The sequence below is a fragment of the Solea senegalensis genome, linkage group LG5 (assembly GCF_019176455.1).
Source record: "Solea senegalensis isolate Sse05_10M linkage group LG5, IFAPA_SoseM_1, whole genome shotgun sequence".
Lineage (NCBI taxonomy): Eukaryota > Metazoa > Chordata > Actinopteri > Pleuronectiformes > Soleidae > Solea > Solea senegalensis.
The window spans coordinates 24,140,689-24,155,108 of record NC_058025.1 but is presented as its reverse complement, the minus strand read 5'-3'; the positions used below and the strand labels follow the sequence as shown (position 1 = coordinate 24,155,108).

General features: G+C 47.3%; 1 protein-coding gene across 10 annotated transcripts in view; it reads left to right on the top strand.

Moving 5' to 3' along the window:
• The first annotated feature begins 1,266 nt into the window (after positions 1-1,266).
• Positions 1,267-14,420, top strand: part of fbrsl1 (fibrosin-like 1) — a 286,283-nt gene continuing 273,129 nt past the window's right edge. For 5 of the 10 annotated variants that reach the window (XM_044026546.1, XM_044026545.1, XM_044026551.1 and 2 more), the window contains exon 1: positions 1,268-2,565. In XM_044026546.1, coding sequence (XP_043882481.1) covers positions 2,263-2,565 — 303 coding nt within the window. In that variant the 5' untranslated portion in view covers positions 1,268-2,262. Of the gene's footprint in view, positions 2,566-14,420 lie in introns of all 10 variants that reach the window. The other 5 variants (XM_044026552.1, XM_044026553.1, XM_044026549.1 and 2 more) reach the window with 2 other exon arrangements.

Sequence of the window (14,420 nt, the reverse complement as noted above, 5' to 3'; positions counted from 1 at the left end):
TAGCACGGCAGCGCGCGAGTGCGCGGCAAGCGTTCACACGGGGAGGCTCCTTTTACACTGCGATATAATTAATACATTAAGTCATCGTTTCAGCATCATATTTACTACTATACAGCCTCATGGAGACCAACTGTTTTATACATTATTACATGGTTTCATAAGTGCCCGTCTCAGTGTAGGTGGTTTTCCACTCACAGAGGGGACAGTGGAAACCTATAAATGAAATCATTGTTACACAATACAGTGATTATATAATGTCAGCGCCCTAATTTCACTTTCAAACACACACTAAAAACAGTTCAAATATTTACTGTGGACTCGTGGGATTGTGAAGTTAATCAGGTTCAGAAGTTGGGCACTTGTAGATGGACGATGATGACGATGACGACCGGTGTTCTCTGTCCATCCTCTGTCCCTGCACTGGACTGAACTAAGCCAAGACAATCCATCCATAAGGAGCATGTTTACAAAACATGTCTAGCACATGTTTTGTACAGTGGTTTAGGGAGAATTTGGCTTTTGCTTTGCTTCACACGTCTCAGGCTTGGGTCATACTTTCTGGCTCACGTGGCAGAGGTTCAGGTCCGTGTCCTCAGGTCTACACCAACGTTCCATCCCTGCAGTGCCAATTTTCTTACCAGGACTTCACCCTCGTTTGACCTCCTCACATGTGTCCATGGTCTTTCTCTGTTTTTTTTTTTTACCAAGAAAAACAACACTCCGCTGCAGACTGGACTGGAAAACGTTGTGCGGATGACAATTTCTACATCGCGTGGACCTCCGTGGACACGCGGAAAGCAGAACCCCAGGTTAGTATCGGCTGTGTAGTGTCTGCTGTCGCTCCACCTGGTTGTCTTGTAGTGAAGAATGTTGGAACCCCTTTTTACACCATTGGAATGATAGGCATTTTGTGAAAGTAGGAGACTCTTAATCTTGGGACGCACCTGTAAAGAGTTGTTTGAGGCGGATTTAGGTAAAGGTCAGGGGGCAGGGTTGTGGAGAAAGGTCGCGACGAGGCATCAGACTGTGAGAGACACACAAACTGAAACAGAGCCTGATGCAACAGTGTGATTTCTCCCCCTCTCTCTCTGAAAAAACAGCTTCCTTCCTATGGTTAATTGTAGGCCAGAGGTGGCGGAAACACGTCAGTTATGTGGGTTTTCTAAATCTTGACTGTGTCTCTTAATTTCGGATGAAGGGAATGGAAGCGAGGGGGGGTGGGGGGGTGGGAGGAGATTTTAATCACTCCTGTCGCTTTAAGGACACTTATCAAAGCCTTATTATGCGAACAGAAAATACCAGGAGCCGCTGAGCAGCAGAGCAGCCAGAGCACGGACTGGACTGGAGTGGATTTAAAGGAAAACTCAACATTATCGGAGCTGAAATGGACCGCTCCGTTGCCTCATGGAGTTTGATTACACGCTGGGCGGCTGTCTTACTCGGACAGTTGGGATCATTTTAGGAAATATTGCGCAGAAGTGCTCCAGCTCTCAGACTTGGGATCATTTTTGCCCCTGAAGCAGAGAGAGAGAGAGGAATTATGGCTTAAAAAAAAAAAAACAACAACTCAACGCTTTGCGGGATTATTCGCTCCTCCGACAGCCGGGATCGGCTCGTGCTTGTTCGCCAGGCGTGTTGTTCCGGACGGATAGACAGTCCCGAGCTCTTTATTTATTTATTTGACAGCTTTGGATCATGGATTTGGGCTGGTGGAAAACAACAAGGGGCAGCGACGCGATTCCCCTGCGCTGCCTGCGCTATGCAGCGAGCTGAGGGCTTCTTTTTTTTTCTTTCTTTTTTTTTTTAACGCAGCGTGTGCGATTATTCCGATGCCACAAAAGTTACAAAGCGAGTGTAATGCGTGGATTTTAACCGTTTCGCCGTTCTGCACCTGCTTTTAGGGAGACCGCGTCGTCACGGCGGAGATTCGTGACAAAATAGCGCGTGGATCCGCGTCGCTTGGCTGAGTCTGTCTTTCCGCGGCTGTGTGGGATACTTGAACATTATTGTAATGGAGATTGTGGAGGTTTATACTCAAGGTCATTGAGTGTTTTACGGCTATATTTGCCCTGTTATTTACACACACACACACACAGGGTTATCCTCCCGTTATAGCGCAACCTACAATTGTCAGTCTAGTGTGTGTGTGTGTGTTTGTGTGTGTGTTTGTTATTGCACGGTGCAGCGAGCGTTTAGGAAAGCTCCCACTGTGGAGGAGTTATATTTATATTTCTTTCTTTGACACTCTGTCTCTCTAACAACATGGATGGGAAATTGAAGCCGGGTCGCAGATGCAGGACCAAGCGGGAGAGGGTGCGCAGGTTGCGGGATGCAGGGAGCAGAGACGCCCGCAGCCCCGACCCCAACTCCTCCTGCTCCGACAGGGAGGGACACAGTCCGGGGAGGGACGCCGCCTCCCTGCCCGGTAAAAAGGCGCCGCACTCCGCAGCCGCCGCCAGAGCCCCGCGTCCCCCCCGCAGGAAGAGACGGGAGTCCAGCTCACAGGAGGAGGATATCATTGATGGATTTGCAATAACCAGTTTCATCAGTCTGGACCGTCTGGAGGTAAGAGGATCATTACCTGTGTGTGTGTGTGTGTGTGTGTATGTGCGCGTGCGTGTGCGTGTATCACGTGCATACTTCATCAGTTGAGTGGATGTCAAAGCTGGGGTCTAATTTGTTGTTGACTTGTCTGATTTGTCTCTAATGTACTTGATATGATGCCAATTACAGTCTGGTTGATGATGATGATGATGATGATGAAGTCATGTGATGTGATGGTGAAGATGAGGTGTTTGTTCTAGAACAGTCCTGGATCTGGTTGATGGCTGCACAGTTCAGTATACTCTCTCAGGCCACTTCATGAGGTGTCAGGTGTACCTAATATAGTGGCACCTGTGGTCCTTTAGCTGCTGTAGTCCACCTGCCTCAAGCTCTGGTCTTGGTCTTGGTCTTTTGCACATAATTGGTTGCACAGTGCAGTTGACATTTCCGACCAGTCTGTCTTTTGTGCTCTGATTTCTGGCATCAACAAGTCATTTTCCTGCTCAGACTATTCTCCTATGTAAACTCTGTCTAAAGTCATGGTTGTGTGTGAACATCCCAGTAGATCAGCTACATCTATGGCACATTTAAAGTCATCTTCACCATGTCTACACGTCTAAATCCAATGATATGTTGCCATGGTGTTAACAAGCAGCTGTATGTACAGTAGTGGTGGCAGGTGTCTTTATTAGTTTAGGCCCTAATGTGTGTTTCTTTGAATTCCTCCACATGGAAGTGTTTGACAGCCTAACTCTGACTTCCTGCTGAGATATATAAGTTGAGTGGCACGGTGAGTGAAATCATAATCACTGGCAGCGTATTGATTGTCGGGGGATATGCTGCTGCTGCTGCTGCTGCTGCTGTGACAGTAACAGCTCTGCCTTGTATTGTTTTATGTGCTGATACAATGAGTGTTGTCATAGCAATGTGAACATTATGCTCCCTGATAAACAGCCTTTTTTTTTTTGCACCGCTCGTCTGTGGTGTGATGATACATCAAGTGCTTCACTCGTCGCCGTGTGGTGACTTCGGGAAAGGGGGGGAAAAAAAGGAGGTGTTTGTGTGCTGTCCTCTTATCTCTTATCTCATTATGCTCCACATGACAAATAAACATGTTTCCCTATGGGATGTGCGGCTGACTGACAAATCAAGCAGCTGTTTTTTTTTTTTTCTGGGAATGGGTGTGTTGCCGTTAACAAACATAGCCAATGCATTACATATCCACTGAGGTCCGTATATTTTAAGATGATGACCTGATTTGAAAGTATGTGCATCATAACCACAGGCCACCTCGTTTCTGTGACAACCTCCCATGTTGGCTTAGCAGTGGTATTAATCACTTATGATCGACTCTTACCTCCTACACAGAGCCTGGTCGGTTGAATGCAGATTTGCTGTGTCCAGGTCAGCAGTCATAAATGCCGTTGCTTTTCCTACTTCCACAGTAGCTCAGCTTTTCATGGTGCTAAGGGTTGATGTGAATTGAGTCAAAATATCATTTTTGAGTAATCATTGTCTCGACCTACACGCGTCTTGTTCTGCAGACTGAAGAGAGCGTCTCTGTTTCTCACTGCACAAATATCACACAGTATACATTTTAAATATGCTTTTTCAAATGAAAATGAAAACTATGTTGCTAGTGTGGATTAAAACTATGGCAACCCCCAAAATCCTCTAGTGATGCGATCCATAAAGCTGCAGGACTTCCTCAGGTGGCACAGCGAGGTCACACCAGTGGCGTGTTCTCAAATGTGTCTAAAATGTGTGTGTCTGGCCTTGTTTTGTTGATTTGTGAGAGTGCAGCGCGCTGTGATGTTGCATGTGTAAGGATTTTGGCCCCCTTTGCTGCTTGGCTGGCACTTCTGACAGCTGCTCACTGTGAAAGACTTTGAAGACATCATAGCAGCAAAGTGCTTCTTCGTACTGGCGTCTTCTCCCACCTTCTGGTGTCTCCACTGCTGTCAACATGGTGTCCTGCCTCACTGACTCACAGGAGTATTCCCCTCTGTGTGGCTGACGCTGTTAGAGGTCATTTCTGTCTCACGTCTGTCAGTCGACGTTATCGTCCTGCCTGTTGCTGTAATGCAGGTTGGTTTCTAAAGAGCTTCCTCCTCAGATGCTTGATCTTAATAAGAACAATTCCTCTTTGTGTTGAGAGGCAAATTAAGCCAAATAAGTGTCTAATTTTTTGTTTTTCCACACGTGCGAGCTGTAATAGTCTCCTTACTCGAGTGCCCAATCCCTGTTGAATGAGCACAGAGAAAACAGTGTGCACCGCACAAGCTTATGTTTCAAGGCTAAGCAAATGAGGCATGATGCAGCTCTATGTGAAATGATACTCACATGCCAGTTGCTTGGTAATTGGTCTGATTTGCATGCAAATGGACTGCTCTTATTAAATGATGCTGGTGGATCTGGTACAATTAAGTGAAGGGTTGTGCATGAGTAGAATTTCTTTTTTTCCTCTGGTTTCCCCTCTTCGGTTTCCATCACGTAGCGAACGGAACGAGCGTGTTGACATTTATCTAATTTCATACACTGTTTGCCGTGAATGGCGGCGATAATGTGATTTGATATGCGCTAATAAGCTAAGAGATTTGGAGTCTCCTGAAAGGTCATGACCCAGGCTCTCACTGCTTACTGCATGCTCAAGTGGAACTCATAGCCTATGCTACCTGTGCTAATTGCCCATGAATTATGAGGTGGACACAGCAAGCATTTGAGGGACCAAGGGAATGGCTCTGACCTATTACATCATGCTTTGATACGCTCGCACACCTTTGTCGGTGGAAGTCTGGTCTTCTCAGCCTCTCAGAAGATGGCTGATGGCCAGCATGGCTGTGCTACACTGTTGAGTCTCAGTAGTAGTCAGCCACCTTCAATACCATTGTATTGGTTATCCTAACCTGTCCTTGGTTTGTTTGACCACAGTGTAATTTTAATTTTTGATACTCCATCTCTGAATTGAAAGGATCACGCTACCCCGATGAAGACGTAGGCTGTACAGTGGCGTGGCCCCCTGCCACAGCCTGTTTAATTAGAGCCAAAAGCAATTTGCAGCCTTGGCCACATTTGATTACGGCGTCTTTATTCACTTTGAATCCCCTCGTTTCTCACAGTTGAAGCTGTTTACTTACCTGTGCGGACCAGGTGTTCAACCGCGGCCATCCCAACTGTTATCAGTATGTTTACACAACATGAGAAAAACCTAATTTCACAAAGTCAGACTATCACGCAGATAACGCAATTGGAAGTTTAGTACTGCGCGTATATGCTGTCAGACCAGAGTTGGACTCAAGACTGATGAGGAGACCGATTTTATGCCATGTCAGCGTAAAGAATGTAATATTTCAAAGCTCACGGATGTTGCTTTACTGTGCACGGACACTGTTGAAGATGCATCAGAGATGTTTTTTAGCAAAAGAGAAACATCATCAGTCAAAGTGACAACATACTAAAGTTTATTTTAACAGACGCATCCTCAGAACTGTCTGTAGAACATTTAGACTACAGAGCTGACTTTAAGCTGCTTTCTTATTCGCTGAAAGTTTGTTTCCCTGCAGTTAGCGGCTTCTCACCTGACAGCAGTGCGACAAAACAATTACCCACTGTGGTTTAAACCCTCCACAAAACTCCCAGTGGGTATTGAACAAGCGCGTAGATAATAAAATGACATAATTATCCATCTGTCACAGGATTAATAAGATGTTTGATTTCCTCTATTCGCTCTGACTGGGGCTGACATTAGAGTGGCAAATCCTCTCTCATTAACCCCCCAATCCTTCTGTTCGTCGCTTTAATATGAATTTGGATGTGTCTGGGGTTTTTTTTCATTCCGCAGCATTGGTTTATTAAATTCGCAGCAATGGGAATTTAGATTCAATTTATCTAGTGATATTACAACAGTGTTAGGGGCTGTAAAAATAAAGGTCAGCCAGTCAGGTGAAAATGTTTTTTATTTATAGAAGCACTTACTGAAATATAGAGTATGTCTCTTCTCTTTTCTCTGCTAAAACATGTTTGTTCTTTTTCTGCATGGCCCTGTTTTGTGCGCTTTCACACAGCCGTCGTCATCTGGTGTTGGCCACTGAGGCGCTCCACCAAAGCAATTTGAGAAAATTAAGACCCTCGCCTTGGGGGAGGTTGACAGTAGTTGTTAGGAAAGCTGGAAGCCGCGAGCTACTGCTTCACTCTCTCCTCTCACTTCTCTCCAGCTGCTGTGTTGATCTAAGCCATCAACATTCCAGTTACGAGTGTTTCTTTGTATTTCATCAGCACTCGGATGAATGCCTTCAACCGAGCCCATGCAAGAAACAAGTGATTCTATTTTTTTTGCCTCGGCACATGCACATTTAACATTGCCGGGCGGCTCATTGTTTGCACTCAGATAACAACATATCCCCCATTTTAGCTGACATTAGCACAGCCAGTGCTCGGAGGCACAATCTGTCAAATGCGAGCACCTGGTTGCATTTCTGCAGCACTGCATCAACATTCTTCGAGCCTGAGGTGAAGCAAATCCTCCCTGACATGAATGGGTTGGACAAAGTCTATGGCAGTTTGCAAAGCCCATCTTTTTTTCCTTCTGGTCAGCTGTGTGCTCTCTGCTCTGCAAATACAGTATCTGATTCCCAGCTGAGTAACACGGCGCAAACTGATACTGACACTCAAAACCACAGCGGCCGTTGCTGTAGTAAGATGTCTTGCTTCCATGGTGAGGCAGCAGATTTGTTGCAGTGGTTGCAGCAATCGTGCTTTGTGTTTTCTCTTTTCCCCTGGCGGTGATTGTGCTGTGCATCATATGCCGGCACTGACAAACAACTACGGCTTTAATTAACAAGGCTGCCCCCCCGAGGCTCTGCTGCTCATTGGCTGACGCATCCCATGGAGAGAGCTTTCTTAATGCCAGTGGGACGTCCCCTGGCCCTGGCTCTGTCTAACTGTCACACACTGTAGGCGACAGCACGACTGATAAATGCATGGTCACACACTCACAAGCCTCTCTTTCTATTTCACGCTCACACACACACACACACACACAGAGTATTGTACGTCCACTTTTCACGGACCATTGACCTACATGTCTCTGTCCAAGGAGGGTGCGTGTTTCGTCACAAGTATAACTAAACAAGGCAACAGTTTCAGCACATGTATGTGACACCCGATGTGATGCCATGCCTCGCTTATTGCAGGTCATGCACCACAGCATCATTTTTGTGCAAGCTGCATCTGTCAGTTACCAAAAGCCTGTGTGTTGCTATTGGAAGAGGAGAGGAGGAGGAGGAGGAGGCGGAGCTAATTCTTCTCCCCATTAATCATAGCTAAAGTTACACAGGGTTCATTGCGACATGATTTTGATGCAGGAGGGGAAATATTAGCTCAGTCACCGCGTGTAATTTGATGATTTTCTTTATTTTCTTGACCAATAAATTGACTGTAAATCCAGCGCAAACCTCAAGATCTGATAAATAGTCCTGTCCTCCTTTTAAAGTTGACTCAAACTTTAAAAACCACTAGTGCCTGTGCAGAATCTGTTTTTAGTAATTGTTGGTTTGGTGTCTTTGAGCGGCAAAAGCTCAGTGACATTTTTATTTGCGTATGGTAGAAAGCAAATACTGGTACTGACATAATAGCATACAATAAATAAATGACACTACATGGTTGCATAACAGTTACGGTCACCGGGATGCCGAGCTAGAGTTCAGTAGAGTGACAGCTGCAGGAGTAAAGCAGCTGGAAGTTAAAGATAGATAACTGACTCAAATTTGTGTGTGATCAGTTCAGTTTGAGCCCAAATATGAGCAAAAGTTTGATTTGTGGTCTTAGGACCCGAGAGCTTTCAAAGTCAGTGGCACAGACACATTTCACTCAGTTCTAAAAACAGCACTGAAGCCCTTTATCACCTCTGAGTAAATGCACACTGGCCGTGAAAGGTACGTTGCTGTCTGTTGTCAATTTGGATTCCTCATTGAAAAGACTGGCTCACATTAAGTGGCACATAATAACATGTGGGCAGCTTGTTGCAGGCATACGTATATATCCATTTCCTGCTTGTCATCCCGAGCCGTCTTCCATCTTCCTGTCTCAGTGTTTTCATTGCAGTGAATGACAGGATGTAATTATGCCGTGATTAAGATGCTGTCTCCGAGCTGGCGATGGATTAGGAGCTGCACTGTTAGAAGGTTTTCCCCCGGTAATTATCCACTGCTCACTTGTCACCCCCTTTTTTTTTTTTTGCTTTTCATAACCTCTTGCCGGTTCCTTTACCGTTTGATTAATGTATGTTATTAAACAATGTTAACAAAAGACATTTCATTTGAGCAGTTTGAGGGGGAAAAAGAAAAATGAATGATTTGGCGATAACTTCAATGTAATAGTTTTTGATGTCAGTCGGCTGAGGTATTTTCCAGTCCTGTGATTTCGGTTAATATATAATGGCATACTTGGCCACGGAAGCTTTGGATGAATGACTAGCAGGCGAAAGCTGTGAAGGATTTACAACAAAAATAATGAAACCTAAATAGAGAGGGCACTCTTTAAGTGGCTCATTAAGTAATGGCTGTTTTTCTTTTCAGCCGGGTCCTTTGCTGAGAGAGAGCAAAGAGAAAACTCTGAAAGCCTGGCTTCCTTCAACCTTCACATCACTTGAATCCCTTTTCAACAATTTGTTTGCATGCGAGGGTAGGTCACTTTTTCCAGCTCGCTCAGCACAAATGTCCCTTTACTCGTCTTACTGGGTAGCGTGCGCGTGGGGGAGCGTATTAATCGTTGTTTCAACAGTGATCGGCTACAAACTAACGTGGACACTTTATAATAAAGTGGTTTACTGTGGGGGGGGGGGAATATTTTAGAAATGTTTCAGTTTGCCCAACTTGCAGCATTTGAGCCCTTTCAGAGTCTCACTTAATGCTTTTCTCACAACCTTACAATGAGGTGTATCGACATGTCATTTGGTGAGTTATGAAAGTGAAAGTGCAGCGAAAAGCAGCGTCTGCAAACATTAACCGCAGTAGTCAATCACATGCAGTTGCACATTAGGGACGGCTCCGTAGTAAACAGGATTCCCCCGATATAGTTCACTCGCTGTAGGCGCTGTTCACATGCAGGTTTTAAAAAAACTCTTTGAGTGACCAAGTTAAACCAGAACAAGAGACTTTCTGATCCTGCTTTTTGTCTGTATGATTGTATAGTTGCATAAAAAAAAAGAATCTAAACATTTACTGTACATGCTTTGCATGCACTAGTCTAATATTAATTATTTTTATAGTACAGTTCTCAAACAAATGTTTACCTTTTGCGGCTCCTGGGAAAGGGCTAATGAAAGTATTTAACTTCCTCCGGGACAATCCTGCCTCAAACAATGGGCATATCTGTGGGAAGTCACTCACCGAAGTGAAATTTGCCACATTTTCCGAGACTGTATTTGTGTATTTTCTGCTCGTGTTCTGTGCAGAACGAGATAAGAACTGGATAGCATCCAAAAAAAAAATAGCAAACAGATGCCACAGAACTGGTGAAATCTCCACGACTAAGAATTAAAGATGAGCCGATGATAATATTGGTGTTAGTCCAATTTGAAAAACAATACGGTCCAATAATCCAAAAGCTTTACTATGCACACAGTGTGAAAGGACTAACATTGGTATTGGTAGATCAGACACAGAAAACCGATGTCAAGCCGTCCCTCGTAAGAATTACGATAATAATTCATTATTTGATAAATAATTGAAGACTGCTGGCATGAATCAAAAGCGCAGATTGTTAATCACCCTCCAAACTCTGTGGTCCTGTTTTTAAACAGGGCCTCGGTTTCAAAGGCATGACTCACACAGTCGTGACATCGCACAGAGTCTTGCTGCATGTTTTCTTAATAGGCCGCTCTTGGTGTGAAAGCAATTAGCGCGAGCAGTTGTCGACGTGCTCTTCTGCCGCGAGTCGCGCCGCAAACAGCGGCGCTGGAGGGAATAGTCTTTATGGACCGAATGATACCGACAACAATCGCTCAGTGCTCAGCTCCCCCCGTGGAACCAGACACAATGATATGTCGGTGTGTGCTTTATCACCTCTCATTGTTGGTAACATGTTGATTATGTTTGCAGCGTTTAGCCTTTTTCTGTGTGTCTGTGTGTGTGTGTGTGTGTGTGTGTGTGTGTGTGTGTGTGGGTGTAGGGCAAAGGCAAATAAGGACTGTTGCTTCAGCGTGTTGTGTGATAGCTTTGGCAGGCATATTAGAAGCCGTGGCCAAGATAATAGAGCTTAGATACGAGGGCAGTTCTTTTTCTAACTTCGTTCGGTGTTTCACTATGGGATATCGCCTTGGCATGACCAACCAGGGAAGCTCCAATGGCACCACGTCTGTCAGTGACAGACAGGTCGAGCTGTGCTGGGGCACCGCCCCCTTCATACTATCACAGCCGACCCGCCCCTCAAAATCATTCTCGCTTTCTTCCCGTGAAGAAACTGTGTGGAAGCTCCCTCAGCTATTCGGGCTAGCTTGGTGTTGCTAAACTGTTCGCAGACGCGCCGTTAAGGTCCTCGTCGCCGAACGCAGTCCCTGGCTTACGTCCTTTATTTGCTGAGTAAGTTCTTCGCAAGAAGTTTTCCACTTGATCTTGGTGTAGTGTCCGCGTCAAGGCGAGCTGCTCCACCGACCACCCTGTATTATCTGCCGGGGGTCGGTTAACTGTAGATCAGTTACCCACAGACTAACGCGTTGCGGCGAGTCAGCGTGGATACGGTTGACATTTGTTTGTTAACTGTGTGTTTACCGGGAGCGGAGCTAACGTGTCGCGGCGAGCTAACTCTTAGGTATTTCGTTAGCTAGGACCTTAAACTCCGGGTGCTAACGCTAATTACCGAGCAGGGCTTAGCATCACAGCTAATCTGCCGGGTGCACGGTGTCTTAGCCGACAAGCTACATCAGTCACCGAGAGTAAAGCTAACGCATTACGGCGAGCTGACTTTACGGTGCTTGGTGAGCGATCTCCGTGCGCGACGAAATGTCTCTCTCTTCGCCCGCTGCCATGTCCTCGACCGCAACCCCCGCCAAAGGGCCGGTTTCGAAGGTCAAAGAGGCTGCATCCCGCCTGTGTCCCGCGTCATGCGGCTCATCCATCTCAGGCAGGGACCCTCATCCCATGTGTATTACGTGCATGGGTGCTAAACACGCACAGGCGTCTCTGGCTGACCCGCAGTCGTGTCCACACTGCGCGGATATGCCAGAGAAAATTTTGGAGAGGAGACTGAGAGTGGCGGTCGCTAATTCTCAGGACCCATGTCTGTCGGGAGAAACCGCTGTGGCTAAAACTCCCCATGTACCGCGAGCTACCACGAGCTGGGCGGATATGATGGAGGAGGAATACACAGACATGCCGCCACTCTTTGAGGAGCTCCCTGGCGTAGAGCCAGAGGAGGATGCTGAGGGCTATGCCAACTCAGACATTCTCAACTTGGATGATATGGAGGAGGACGAGGACGATGCCACTTTTCCAGTGCCTTCTCGCCCCTCCAGTGCATCTGATGTCGCTCCTCCAGCTGACAGCAGCCTTTACGAGGTCTGTAAACGAGCTGCTTCTAAGCTGGGCATACAGTGGCCTGCAGTTCAGGACGCAGGTGGCACTGAGAGGGACCTTTATGATGGTAAGAGACTTCCACCAGCTCAACCACCAGCCAAACAGCTCCTTCCAGCCGTGCCTGCGTGCATGAGGGAAATGAGCCGTTTTTGGTCCTGTCCCTTTAAGAACAAGCTCCCCACCAAAGGATGTTCTAAACTGGAGATCCATGGGATGAAGGAACTGGGGCTGTCCGAACCCCCAGTGGTGGAGTCTTCAGTAGCCCACCACCTTCACCCTGATCGCCGCTCTGTCTCGGCCTCCTCTAACATCGCTCTGCCTAGTAAGATGGAACGCGTCACATCTTCCATCTTCCAGAGGATGTATAAATATGCAGCTCAGTCAGTCTGTTCTCTGAATGCAGTTACACTGCTGTCTGCGTACCTGGCTGAGATTTTGGAGGAGATGGGCCGCCAATTGGACTCTGGAGCACCAAACCCAGCTCTTTGGGACGAGATCTGTGTGGTGAATGATCTCATCCTGCGCTCCTCACGGGGAGCAGTGCAGGGCAGTGGCCGAGTTATGGGCCTCGCTGTCTCAGGAGAGAGGGCCCTGTGGCTGAACCACTCGAGCCTGAGTGATGCACAGAAGGCGGATGTGATGGATGCCGCATACGACCCCACCAAAGGTCTGTTTGGCCCAGCTCTGGAGAGGATGAGGGAAACCAGCACCCTCAGAAAGCAGGAGGGAGAAGCCTTTGATCTCTGTCTGCCCAGGAGACAAGCCCCTCGCCCCCCTCAGGCCGCCAAGCCCACCTTTGCAGCCTCAGCTGCCGCAGTGAGGAGACGTCAGAGCAGTGCCCGCCCTCAGAGGCAGACTGGTCAGCAGGGCAACCAGCAGCCCAGGTCTGACGCCCAGAGACCGTGGGGGAAACACTCCTTTGCAGCGGTCGCAGCAAAGAACCGCCCGTCTCACCCCACTGACGGAAAGAAGAAGCGGGCGTCCTAACAACCCCAGCTTCTCCATCTCCCCCTCCGGTCAAGTTAAGAGTCATGGAGGGGGACCACCAGGACCCCGTCATGTGTGGTTCAGGAACCCTGGCTGTTGTTTGTTCTCCAGGGCTCCTTGTTCAGTCTCCCATGTGGCAGGCCCACGGGGAGAAGACACAGGGGTTCTCCAAGTTAATGTGTCACCAAACACTTCCACCCTGTCCAAACCTGTTGCAAATAAAAACAGCATTTTCGCAGCCAGGCACAAAGCCAAGGGCGAGATGCAAAATAAAAAACACAAAAATAAATCAATGTCATGCACCCCCCTCGCCACCAGAGGGAGCTCACGCTCCACTGGCGAGACACGATTCTCACCGAGTCGTGGGGGTGACGTCACCACAGCTCGACACAGGACCTCTCTCTGTCAGAGCGGACGGGTGGCGCGCATGCGCAGTTCACCCATGGATTCTATCCACTGTATCTCACGGATACAGACTTCAATTTGCCATGAAACCACCCAGGTTCAACGGTGTGTTAGTTTCAGTGGCCAAGGGGGACGCTGCACGGGTTTTGGAAGACGAAATAACGTCTTTACTGAGCAAACGAGCTATCAGAGCTGTCACGGCCGCGGAGTCACAACAGGGTTTCTACTCCCGGTACTTCCTCATTCCCAAGAAGGCAAGCACAGCCCTTCGCCCCATCCTAGATCTCCGTGTGCTAAACAAACACCTACGGAAATACACATTCAGGATGTTGACACACAAAGTGCTCTGTCGCTCTATCCGTCAGAGAGATTGGTTTGTAACGATCGATCTCTCGGACGCGTATTTTCACATCGCCATTCACCCTGCACACAGAAAATATCTCAGGTTCGCTTTCCAAGGCAAAACCTACGAGTATCAAACTGTCCCATTCGGGCTGTCGTTAGCTCCGAGGGTATTCAGCAAGTGTGTGGAGGGGGCTCTGTCTCCATTACGGAGCAAAGGCATCAGAATTTTTTCGTACATAGACGATTATCTGATATGCGCTGGCTCGCACGAGCAGGCGGTCATGGATTCTGCTGTGGTGATAAATCATCTCAGGGATCTTGGGTTCAGTATAAACTGGACGAAAAGTCAGATAGAGCCCGTACAGTGTGCGGAGTATCTGGGTCTGAAAATAAACTCCCTGTCATATCGCGTCACGCTATCAGACGGGAGAATAAAATCTCTCACACAGTGTCTCTCCCTCTTTCAGATGGGGAGAGTCGTGTCGTTTCGACTATGCCTACGTCTGCTCGGCCTGATGGCATCAGTGATAGCTGTAGTGCATTTAGGTCTGTTGATGATGAGAGATT